Source organism: Staurois parvus, unplaced genomic scaffold (assembly GCF_062004578.1).
Source record: "Staurois parvus isolate SC_StPar_1 unplaced genomic scaffold, SC_StPar_1.0 ptg002263l, whole genome shotgun sequence".
NCBI classification, from domain to species: domain Eukaryota; kingdom Metazoa; phylum Chordata; class Amphibia; order Anura; family Ranidae; genus Staurois; species Staurois parvus.
The window spans coordinates 51,523-64,832 of NW_028320059.1; the positions used below are offsets into that span (position 1 = coordinate 51,523).

General features: G+C 45.2%; 1 protein-coding gene across 1 annotated transcript in view; it reads left to right on the forward strand.

Moving 5' to 3' along the window:
• LOC149431429 (uncharacterized) overlaps positions 1–11,523 on the forward strand; it is a 54,162-nt gene extending 42,639 nt beyond the window's left edge. Inside the window, exons 6-8 of the mRNA XM_089665611.1 lie at positions 2,966–3,242; positions 7,462–7,654; positions 9,437–11,523. Coding sequence (XP_089521737.1) covers positions 2,966–3,242; positions 7,462–7,654; positions 9,437–11,523 — 2,557 coding nt within the window. The remainder of the gene's footprint in view (positions 1–2,965; positions 3,243–7,461; positions 7,655–9,436) is intronic.
• Positions 11,524–13,310: the final 1,787 nt, after the last annotated feature.

Consider the following 13,310-nt stretch of genomic DNA (forward strand, 5'->3'; position numbering starts at 1 on the left):
AGGTCTCTGCAGCCAGTGTCAGTGACACCATGCCAAAGCTAAAGTACGTGACTACTGAGTGACCTTCATGCTGCAGGTTGTCCATGAGACTGTATTTTCGGTGTCATATTTCCTTTTAGCTTCTAGTTAATGTTTTCTTCTGTCTTTATACGCTTAGAACTGTAAATGTTATAGAATTTCAGTGACACCACATCATTGTATGAAATAAAGGTCAGGCAAATGTGTCTTTCGTTCCACACAGCAGAGGATGGACGGTGGGGAATCGGGTCTTTCTCTACGGGGGACCTTCTAGACGTGGACCACCATACTGGATGCGTCTACTGGATTACCTCCACCCTCCTGATGGCATCTAGTATGGGGATTATATACTGACAGAAGTTGCAACATTTATTGTATGCGATTCATTGAAAAACGATCAGCAGCGCTAATAAAATTCTGAGAATCCCATTGGTGGGCTGGTGCACCTGGAAAAAACTGCTGACAATCCCCCCGTGCCGAAATGTAAATAAATCACTGCCGGGGGATCTCCGTGGTGAAGGTTGTCCATTGTTCTGCTTCTCGGTCGTCATATTCCTTCTAGTTAACCACTTCCTGTCGGGGCCAATTCTGGAATTCCTCCCCCCATGTAAAAAAAAACATCATTTTTTTTTTTTGCTAGAAAACAACTTAGAACCCCCCAAAACATTATATACTATATATATATATTTTTTAGCAGAGGCACTAGAGAATAAAATGGTAGTCATGGAATATTTGTCACATGATATTTGCGCAGCCGGTTTTCAAACACAACTTTTTGGGAAAAAATACACTTTAACCACTTGACCTCCAGAGGATTTACTTACCCCCCTTCATGACCACGCCTCTTTTTGCTACTCGGCGCTGCACTAATTCAACTGATAATTGCGCGGTCATACAATGCTGCACACAAACAAAATTTTACGTCCTTTTTTTCACACAAATAGAGCTTTCTTTCGGCGGTATTTGATCACCTGTGCGCTTTTTATTTTTCACGCTATAAACAAAAAGAAAGGCCAAAAATTTTGAAGAAAAACAATATTTTTTACTTTCAGCTATAAAAAATATATAGTAATCTCAAAGTTGGTTATAAATTTAGGCCAAAATGTCTCCCGCTCCATGTTTTTGGTAAAAAAAATCCCAATAAGTGTATATTGATTGCTTTGTGTGACAGTTATAGCGTCTACAAACTATGGGAGAGATACTGCAATTTACGCCATTTTTCTGCTATACAGCGCTGCGCTAGTTTAACAGACAATTGCGCGGTCATGCAATACGGTACATAAATTAAATTTACACCTTTTTTTTCCCCACAAAATGAGCTTTCTTTCAGTGGTATTTGATCGCCTGTGCGGTTTTTAACTTTTGCGCTATAAAAAAAAGGCTGACACTTTTGAGGAAAAAAAAACAATATTTTGGACTTTTTGCTATAAAACATGTCCAGTAAAAAAAAAATGCAAAAATCAAATTTAGTCATAAATTTCTGCCAAAATGCATTCTGCGACATGTCTTTGATAAAAAAAAAAACCAATACGTGTAAATTAATTGGTTTACGTGAAAGTTATAGCATTTACAAATGGCGGGAAAGATACTGGGATTTTTTTTATACTAATAATGGCGGCGATCAGCGACTTATGGCGGGACTGCGGGACTGCGGCGGACATTCTGACATTGGGGGGTACTGACTTGGGGTCACTGACATCCCCAAAAACAATAATACAGTGATCAGTGCAAAAAAAAAAAACCACTGACACTGTACTAATGGCACTGGGGAGGAAGGGGTTAACTTTATTTTGCAGGGAAGGGTTATAGGAGTGAGGGGAGTGTTTTACTAGGGGGCGGGGCGGGGGTGTGTACTGGGCGGGACAAGGCTGATCGAGAGAGAGAAACTCTTCTTTCTCGATCAGCTCGTCCTCGAGCTGTCAGGGAAGTGACAGACAGCACAGCTACTGCAGCTGTGCTGTCTGTCACTGATTGCTGCAGATCGCCGGGAAACAGCCGCTGAGGACCGGCTGTGACCCGGCGACTGACATCCGCGGCGGTGATCGGCGGGACAGATAGGGCGGCGGCGCGCCTCGCGCGCGCCCCCTGTTTACAAAACACGCGTTTTAAAACGTGGTTTTGCCTGCCCATGCCGCCCTGCCGCCGTATTTCTACAGTGGCAGGGCAGCAAGTGGTTAATGTATTTTAAAGCAGAACAACACAATATTGATCGAATGTAAAAGACGATGTTACTCCAAGTAAATAGATACTAAACATGCCATGCTTTAAAATGATGTCCGCCCGTGGAACAGCATCAGGTTGCGTGGAGCTCATTATAGTAGCCTCCCTAGCGGTCTGATTATGTCAGTATCTGTGCTCAAAGCGGTACATCTTTTGCAAAAAACGACTGTAAACTCAAATGCCTGTAAAGGACTGTAAAGGACGATGTGTACATGGACACATAGGAGAACATTAGGGAGAGTTCAGGGGCTGCTGAAAACCCCCCCAGAAAAGCTCCTGAATGTGAGTATATCAGCGTACATGAGCCCTTACTGTGTGTCTAGAGCTGGATTCTGCCGGACATATCCTTGCTGGGGAAAGCCCGGTACAGACGGGGGGCGGTACCCCTTTCTGCTGCCTGTAAAAATAATCCATTGGCTCATTAGCCACTCTGATTACTTTTATTTTGAGCAGAATCACTAGGCCTACAAAATGATACCTCGATCGTTGGTGCAGTGATGACCAAGATATCACCCTTCCCGTCCGAGGACATTTATAATATGGGAAGTGGTTAATGTTTGCTTCTGTGTTTATACACGTGGAGCTGTAAATGTCATAACATTCCAGATGTGGCCAACAGGCACAAACATCGTTGTATAAAATAAAGGTGAGGCAGACGCCTTCCTCTGGATCAACTGTGGGTGTAGGATTATAACTTTTTTTTTTTTTTTTTTTGTGGTTGAACTAGATGGACCTTTGTGTTTTCCGGAGGGAAGAGAAGATGGAGAGTGGAGATGAGGCCTTTCACTGAAGAAGACCTACCAGACATGGACTATCTCATGGATGCCTCTATGACCTTCACCTTCCTGATGGCATCTAGTATGGGGATTAAATGCGGACGTAGTTGTAACAGTCAAGAAGCTCCATCAAGAAGCTGCTTCTCAGGCTCTGGAACACGAGACCAGTTAATCTGGCTATTGCTACCCCAAGATCTAGACAATACCAGTCTTGAAGTAAGCCAGAAGGTAGACTAGATTATTTGAACACAGATACAAGATATATACACTCAATGGGACAAACCCACTCCCTGCATAATGACACAGGGCGGGGCAATCTACATTTAGTAATAAGAGACACATCAACCGACAGTCCCATCAGGAGGGAGGGCTGCTGGAGACACCCTCACCAAGCCAATACACATAAACACATACATCCCATAATGGTTTGCTCCCAAGCAAGACACACAATAGAACAATGGGATGCAACCACATGGCATTAAACAATCAACAACCCCCTACCGGAATATTAGGACAGATCACCCTGTACCCCTAACAGGCACAGGGTGACTTACACATAATAGGGATATGAGCTGAGACAGGGGTCTCCCCACCTCTCCAAAGTGAGCTGTGTTCCATGGGCCCCCCACTCAAAGTGACTCCCGTCACAGGAGTAAAGACAGAAGTTGTAACATTTGTGATTCATTGAAAAACTAAGAAAACTTTGAGAATACCATTGGTGGACTGGTGCACCTTATAACACCGCTGACCCACCCACCATGCTGGAATTGAAATAAATGACTACTGAGTGATCTCCATGGCACAGGTTGTCCATCTTCCTGTTTGCAAGCTGTCATATTCACTCTTTGTTACTAGTAAATGTTTGCTTCTGTGTTTATACACGTGGAGCTGTAAATGTTATAACATTCCAGTTGTGGGCGACAGGCACAAACATCCATGTATGAAATAAAGGTGAGGCAGACGCCTTCCTCTGGATCAACTGTGGGTGTAGGATTATAACTTTTTCTTTTTTTAATGGTTGAACTAGATGGACCTTTGTGTTTTCTGGAGGGAAGAGAAGACAGAGTAGATATGAGGCCTTTCACTGAAGAAGACCTACAAGACATGGATTATCTCATGGATGCCTCTATGATCTTCACCTTCCTGATGGCATCTAGTATGGGGATTATATACTAATGGAGTAAAGACAGAAGTTGTAACATTTCTCATATGTGATTCATTGAAAAACTAAGAAAACTTTGAGAATACCATTGGTGGGCTGGTGCACCTAATAACACCGCTGACCCACCCACCATGCTGGAATTGAAATAAATGACTACTGAGTGATCTCCACGGTACAGGTAGTCCATCTTCCTGTTTGTGAGCTTTCATATTCACTCTTTGTTACTAGTAAATATTTGCTTCTGTGTTTATACACGTGGAGCTGTAAATGTTATAACATTCCAGTTGTGGACAACAGGCACAAACATCCATGTATGAAATAAAGGTGAGGCAGATGTGTTTTCTGGAGGGAAGAGAAAATGGAGAGTGGAGATCAAGATGAAGAACTTCCAGACATGGACCATCTCATGGATGCCTCTATGACCTTCACCTTCCTGATGGCATCTAGTATGGGGATTATATACTGACGGAGTAAAGACAAAAGTTGTAACATTTCTTGTATGAGATTCATTGAAAAACTAAGAAAACTTTGAGAATAACATTGGTGGGCGGGTGCACCTAATAACACCGTTGACCCACCCACCATGCTGGAATTGAAAAAAATGACTATGGAGTGATCTCCATGGCACAGGTTGTCCATCTTCCTGTTTGCTGAGCTGTCATATTCCCTCTTTGCTACTAGTTAATATTTGCTTCTGTATTTATACATGAAAAGCTGTAAATGTTATAGCATTCCAGTTGTGGGCGACAGGCACAAACATCCATGTATGAAATACAGGTGAGGCAGATGCCTTCCTGTGGATCAGCTGTGGGTGTAGGATTATAACTTTTTTTTTTTTAAGGGTTGAACTGGATGGACCTTTGTGTTTTCTGGAGGGAAGAGAAGACAGAGAGTGGATATGAGGCTTTTCACTGAAGAAGACCATCCAGACATGGACCACCTCATGGATGCCTCTATGACCTTCACCTTCCTGATGGCATCTAGTATGGGGATTAAATACTGATGGAGTAAGACAGAAGTTGTAGCATTTCTCATATGTGATTCATTGAAAAACTAAGAAAACTTTGAGAATACCATTGGTGGACTGGTGCACCTAATAACACCGCTGACCCACCCACCATGCTGGAATTGAAAAAAAAATGACTACTGAGTGATCTCCACGGCACAGGTTGTCCATCTTCCTGTTATCCATGTATGAAATAAAGTTGAGGCAGATGAGTCTTGTGCTCCATGCACATTGGAGAGAAGAAATGATGGAGGGTGGGGATCGGTCTTTCACTATATTGGACTCTTCTGACATGGACCACAATATGGGGTGCCTCTACTGGATGATTTTCACCTTCCTCATGGCGTCTAGTATGGGGATTAAGTGTCATTAAAAACTATCAATAAATGCTATATTACATGGTGTCTGTACTCACTCAGTCACTATAGGATTCATTTTCTGTATCCCCCTTCTGTCCATGTCCCCATTGCAGTTGGGCATTTTTTTTGCAGAGCAGTGTTGGCAGCTACTGCACGTGCTAAGTTTTCAGTGTATTTCTACCCTGGACATTTCCTCCCTATCAGATTTGAGCAGCCCATGTGACTATAGAGTCACACATGTGGGCGTATACACAATGCTAAATGACAGACCACTACCACCTCCTTCATGCCCCCTAACCACAATGGAGGTGGTGGGATCTTACATCTTGTTTGCCAGAGGCTTCACCTCCCTGTTTTTTTCTAAGACACAAGCTGGAGGGACGTGACACAGCCTCTGACTGGCAGATATCAACGCCAAACACAGGCCTTTGTCTCTGGTCACTCGCCCTGTGGATGATCTGTATGCAACACAACTGATGTGCACTGTGACTGTCAGGGATCCCCTCGATCCCCGCCGCGATGGTCCCGGCGCAGGCGCAGTGTGCCGCCCTGTGCAGGGACTCGAGCACTAGGTCCGGGCCGGCCGCGGCGTTCGAGTTTGCGCATGCGCAGTAGAAGCCGCGGCCGCCCGCTGGGCACCAATGGCAGCGCAGGGCGGGATATTTAAACGACCCTGAGCTGTCATTCAGTGCCTTCTGGTCTTACCTGTATCCTGTATCCGCGAACCTGTGTATTGTAAGTTGCTGACCCGGATTGTACCTGACCTTGCTGTATTTCTCCTGCCCAGACCCTTGCTTTGCCTGACCTCTCTCCTGAATGCCCCCTATTGGATTTGACCTGCTGTTGCTGACCTGGCGTGTGACCCAACCATTCTATGCCCGCTGCCTTGTACCTTGCCGTCCTCTCTGTTACTGACCCGGCCCGTCTGACCTTGCTCATCCATCCATCCATCCCGTGCAGTGGGGTCTGCTGACCTCCTCATATCAGACTCTTCCCCGTGGGAGCCCTTGGCGCATACCACTACCACTGACGGACGCACCCAGTAGCCACGACCTGGTCTCAGGGGGCTCCAAGTCCATCCCCACCATCAGGGGCCCTGGTGAACAAGCACCCTGGGACTTAGACTCCGTGCGCTGGGGACGCCTATTCAGTGGAGTGCTAGTGGTACCGCCAGGCGGTCCCTTACAGTGACCTTCACAGTGCAGATTATCCATTACACTGTTAGGCATTATATTCCCTCTTAGCTGCTAGTTATTATTCGCATTTGTCTTTATAAAGGTAGAGCTTATAATATTTCAGTGAAGGGCACCAGGCACACACCTATGTGTATGCAATACAGGTGATTTACCTGTTGGAAGGAAGAGAGGATGGATGGTGGGGATCAGGCCTTGCACTGCAGGAGAACCTTCACCAGCTTCTTCTTCGGCGGGCTATAGTTGGGGCCCTTTAAGGAGCCTGATATAATATTTCAGTGATGGGCACCAGGCACACACCTCTGTGTATGAAATAAAGGAGATTTTCCCGTCGGAAAGAAGAGAGCATGGATGGTGGGTATCGGAGCTTTCACTGCAGGAGACCCTCAAGACATGGACCACCATATGGGATGTCTCTACTGGACAATCTTCATCTTCTTCTTGGCATCTGGTAAAGGGATTAAATAGTCATGGAATAAAGGTCGTGTGACACATTTAAAATTGCAAATGTTACAATATTGGCAGCACTGTAGGAGATGTTTGAGAATACCATTGGTGGACCGGTGCACCCAATAAAACTGCTGACCATCCCACCACGCCAAAACTGAAATAAACTACTGAGTGATCTTCACAGTGCAGGTTGTCCATGCCAAGTGTCATACTCCCCCTTAGCTACTGGTTAATGTTTGCCTCGATGTTTATACAGGTAGAGCTGTAAACTTTATAGAATTCCAGCGAGGCACAAACATCTATAAATGAAAGTAAAAAGGTGAGGCGAATGTGTTTCCTGTTCTGTGAACACTGGATAGAAGAGAAGACGGACGGTGGAGATCAGACCCTTCAAGGCAGGAGACCCTCCAACATGGACCACCATATGGGATGCCTCTACTGGACAACCTTCATCCTCCTGATGGCACCTGGTAAGGGGATTACATGATATTACAATTTTGGCAGTATTATATTACAGCATATTATTCCTTAGATGTGGTGGATGCATTCGTTTTCTCTTTTTAAGGCTCTTTTCACCTGGTGAACCCGCCAGTAACACACTACTTATCCTAGGGTGACAACGCTCAATCCCTGTTCTGTATGTATGGAGGAGCTGCATTGTCACCCTAAGACAGGTAGTGGATGGCTGGCTTAACCCGTCACCTGAATCCAGGTATGAAAATGTTCACATATGTACCTTGTTCCAGCTTGAACTATGTATGTGCCATACCTGTGAGATCCTCATTGAAGCTGGATATCCCTGTAGTAGACACCTCTACTACACCGCTACTACACCATACCGCCCGACTTTCTGAGATGGGAACGAGGGACACCTATTAGCAAAAGTATGAAGGCCTAGGACCAGGGGCGGACTGACCATTTGGAAACTCGGGCACTGCCCGGGGGCCTGTGGTCAGTAGGGGGCCCCATGAGATGCCCCTGGTACCTTTTTCATAGGCTTTTTTGAGTTTGGGCAAGGACACAGGGGCCCCATGATCCCCTATTGCCCGGGGGCCCCATGAGTTGTCAGTCCGCCCCTGCCTAGGACACACCCCCTGCCATGCCCCCCTTAAAGGAGAGATATACAAAAAATGATTAGTTAAAACCCAAAAGATTTTTTTTACCTCTACTATTCCTTTATATTGGCTTTTGAAACTTACAGATGCAGCAATCTAGAAATTGGATGAAAGGTCTAACACTGTAAAATGCTTTATAAAGAGTGCATTGTATTTACAACTATATAGGTCAGACCAAAATGAGGGACAAATGAGGAGGAAAGAGGGACTTTGTTCCACATCAGGGACAGTTGGGAGCCTTGCTACTACACGACTGTCTGGTTCCCACGCTAAGCAGCTGCCCTGCTGCAGTGTGAGATCAGCATGGATGCCATTCACAGAACACTTTACAATTTCTCAATGAATGCAATTTGTTCTCTAATCAGGTGGAGATTGTGATGTCACTGCCCCGATCCTCATCCTCGTCCAATCAGAGAACGCTTTGCAATCACTGAGAAGATGTAAAGCGACCACTGAATGTCACCTGTGCTGAGCAGTCAACCTCTTGTGTTCACCATGTAGCAAATTAGCCACTTGGCATGGGATCCAGAAACAACTGAAGATCACCGTAGTAGAGGTGTAGTAGGGGCGTAGTATGTATGTATTATACATGGAGATCAGACCCCCCCTTATGTATTATACATGGAGATCATATCCCCCCTTATGTATTATACATGGTGATCATATCCCCCCTTATGTATTATACATGGAGATCATATCCCCCTTATGTATTATACATGGAGATCATATCCCCCTTATGTATTATACATGGAGATCATATCCCCCCTTATGTATTATACATGGTGATCATATCCCCCCTTATGTATTATACATGGAGATCATATCCCCCCCTTATGTATTATACATGGAGATCATATCCCCCCCTTATGTATTATACATGGAGATCATATCCCCCCTTATGTATTATACATGGAGATCATATCCCCCCCCTTATGTATTATACATGGAGATCATATCCCCCCCCTTATGTATTATACATGGAGATCATATCCCCCCTTATGTATTATACATGGAGATCATATCCCCCCTTATGTATTATACATGGAGATCATATCCCCCCTTATGTATTATACATGGAGATCATATCCCTCCCTTATGTATTATTGTTGATAATGATTTAATTTGTTAATTTTGCAGCTGCCTATTCAACAACTGAAAACCCACCTGCTGCAACATCAGCCATGGAAGTGGATACCATATTAACAGAAACCATACCCGCCAACACAACAGAAACCATACCCATCAATACAACTGAAACCATACCCATCAATACAACTGAACACATACCCATCAATACAAATGGAACCATAACCATCAATACAACAGAAACCATACCCACCAACACAACTGAAACCATACCCGCCAACACAACAGAAACCATACCCGCCAACACAACTGAAACCATACCCGCCAACACAACAGAAACCATACCCGCCAACACAACAGAAACCATACCCGCCAACACAACAGAAACCATACCCGCCAATACAACTGAAACCATACCCGCCAACACAACAGAAACCATACCCGCCAACACAACAGAAACCATACCCGCCAATACAACTGAAACCATACCCATCAATACAACTGAATTCATACCCATCAATACCAAAACCATACTTAGCTCTACAACTAAAGCCACGCCCATCTCTACAACTGACCCCACACTAACCTCTACAACTCAATCTATACACACCACAGCTGAACCTTTATCCAGTTCCACAACTGATTCCCTTATTAACACTACAACACAATTTATATCCATGAGAACAACTGACTATATGTTTACTTCTAATATGGAAAACTTGCCTATCACCTCATCAGGAACCAACATCTCTGAGCCTTTTAGTATAACCAAAAGCTTACCTACACCAGAAACACCAACACACTTTTCTACAGCTACTGGGGCATCACCTACTGGTAGAAATGTAAGCATTCATATATCTGCTATTTCTACAGCAGAGTCATCTACGATTTCAATTCCAACAATGGAGTCTTCTACCAGGACTCAAGTACCAGAAGAACCCATGATTTCTACTGTGGTACCTGACTATACAACTAGTCCTACTACCATCCTGACTACCTTTACCACAACCCAATCCCCAACAATGGAAACCTCAGCCAGAAGTACTATTATTACCGCAACCATACCTACTACCTCGACCACAACACCTACAAGTCTAACAAATAACTCAATGACTACAATGTCCGACACCATAACTAACATGACAAATCTAACCACCTCTGAAGAAGAAACAACTACGGCATTAACTACAAGAAGCACAAACACCCAACCTGCAACGAGTACACCAATAAATGCAACAATGTTGGCTACCAATATGACAACCCCATCTAAAAATACTGCAGCAAACACTACCACAAGTACTATCACTACTAGTCTCCAAACAGGTCTAGAGATCAGCCCTACAACAACCAAACCTACTGTGACCAGTACACCGTCTACAACCACAGTGCCTGGCAACTATACCACCACAAACACTACTACTAACCTCACAACAAGCCCAGTGACCAACTCTACAACAACCATACCCCCTGCGACCAGTACACCATCTACAACCACAGTGCCTGGCAACTATACCACCACAAACACTACTACTAATCTCCCAGCAAGCCCAGTGACCAACTCTACAACAACCATACCCCCTGTGACCAGTACACCATCTACAACCACAGTGCCTGGCAACTATACCACCACAAACACTACTACTAATCTCCCAGCAAGCCCAGTGACCAACGCTACAACAACAACCATACCCCCTGTGACCAGTACACCATCTACAACCACAGTGCCTGGCAACTATACCACCACAAGTACTATTACTAATCTCCCAACTAGCCCAGTGACCAACGCTACAACTACAACAACCAAACCTACTGTGACCAGTACACCATCTACAACCACAATGCTTGGTACCTTTACCATCACAAGTTCTACTACTAATCAACCAACAAGCCCAGTGACCAATTCTACAACTACAACAACCAAACCTACAACTAAACCTACTGTGACCAGTACACCATCTACAACCACAATGCTTGGTACCTTTACCATCACAAGTTCTACTACTAGACACCCAACAAGCCGAGTGACCAACTCTACAACAACCAAACTTACAACCAAACCCCCTGTGACCAGTACACCGTCTACAACCACAGCGCCCGGTACCTATACACCAGGTAAGTGTAATGACATTGATACATAACTTTGTCATTAAGCCACCCTATACAGTAAGTAAGTTGCTAGCTGAGTAAAACGCGTTAGCGTGTTTGTGCACTTAATGGAGTGGCTCGTTTATAGAATGGATCAATCGATTTGAGGCTTTTAATACGGAAAATAGTTCCCACTTTTTCCTATTTAGAAACATTAACCCCTTAGTGACTAGAGGGTATAACAAATTTTAATGCCTGAAAACAGGTCTACAACGTGTGCAAAATGACACTCTTTTACGATACGCACAGAAATGCGCTGTGCTTTGGCAGAGGCGCAGTGGTGCCATTAGCCACAATAAGACTGCCTACCACAGATATATTGAGGCAGAGTGGCCCCGCGGATGATGCACATGCACGTGATCCGGCTCTTCTGGGTATGGGGGCACGCGCCTGCCGCCCCGGATGTGCTGTCTGTAACGGAATCGGACCCGACTGCGCTAGGGTATTTCCGTTAGACTCCCACTTCCCTGTCCGAACACAGATCCACGGACCTCACCGCTGATCATACAGGACGAGACAACACCAGGCTTCTTAAGACAGGAAGTGAACTGCTTTATTTTAACACAAACACAATATATGTACACAGGGCGGGGAAATACAAACAGGAACAGGAAACACATCACTAGGCCGTCCCATCAGGGGAAAGGGCTGCCAGAAACACCCCCCCACCAAACCAAGACACACAATAGAACAATGGGATACACCACATGGCAGTAGACAATACAGGAACACATACATCCCATAATAGTTTGCTCCCAAGCAAGACACATAATAGAACAATGGGACAACCACATGGCATTAAACAATGAACAACCCCCCCCCCCCCCCACCCCAATACACAATCCCCACTCCCTGCATAATGACACAGGGCGGGGAAATCTACATTTAGTAATAAGAGACACATCAACAGACAGTCCCTTCAGGAGGGAGGGCTGCTGGAGACACCCCCACCAAGCCAATACACATAAACACATGCATCCCATAATGGTTTGCTCCCAAGCAAGACACACAATAGAACAATGGGATGCAACCACATGGCATTAAACAATCAACAACCCCCCACCGGAATATTAGGACAGATCACCCTGTACCCCTAACAGGCACAGGGTGACTTACACATAATGGGAACATGGGGAGCTGAGACAGGGGTCCCCCCACCCCCAAAAGTCACTCCTGTCACACTGTCATTCACTATAGCACATGCCAGTCAGCTGCTCCCGGCCAAGGATTTGTGGTTGGAACCCGCTGACCGGCTCAGCAAATGATAGAAGAGAGCTCTGTGTTGGTAAACAACACAGCGCCTTCTATGGACAGCAGTGATGTGCTGTTTTTTTTCTTCCTGCAAAGCAGGGAGTAAACCCAACACACAGCACACTTTACACACAGTAAACATTGTTAGGCACACAGTTAACCCTTTGCTTCCCCCTAGTAACCCCTTCTCAGCCAGTGTCCTTGTGTGACAATGTATATTAAATACCCCTGATCACTGTATTAGGGTCACTGGGGATGTCAGTGTCAGTTAATCAGCTCCTACCCAGCATCAGTTAGTGTCAGATTGCCTGCCGCACAGTCCTACCATAAGTCGGTGATCACTGCCATTAGGGTTGTAGGTGTCACGGTCTGGGTCAGGTTCAGAGACCAGTTGCTACAGCAGTGTAAGGCTTACCTGAAACCAGCAGGATAGGTACACCAGCGGGCCACCCTGGGAATGACGCAGGCTCACCTGAGGTGCGGGGTCAAGGTATTAACCAGTTTTCACCAGAGCTCCTAATGGTGGAGT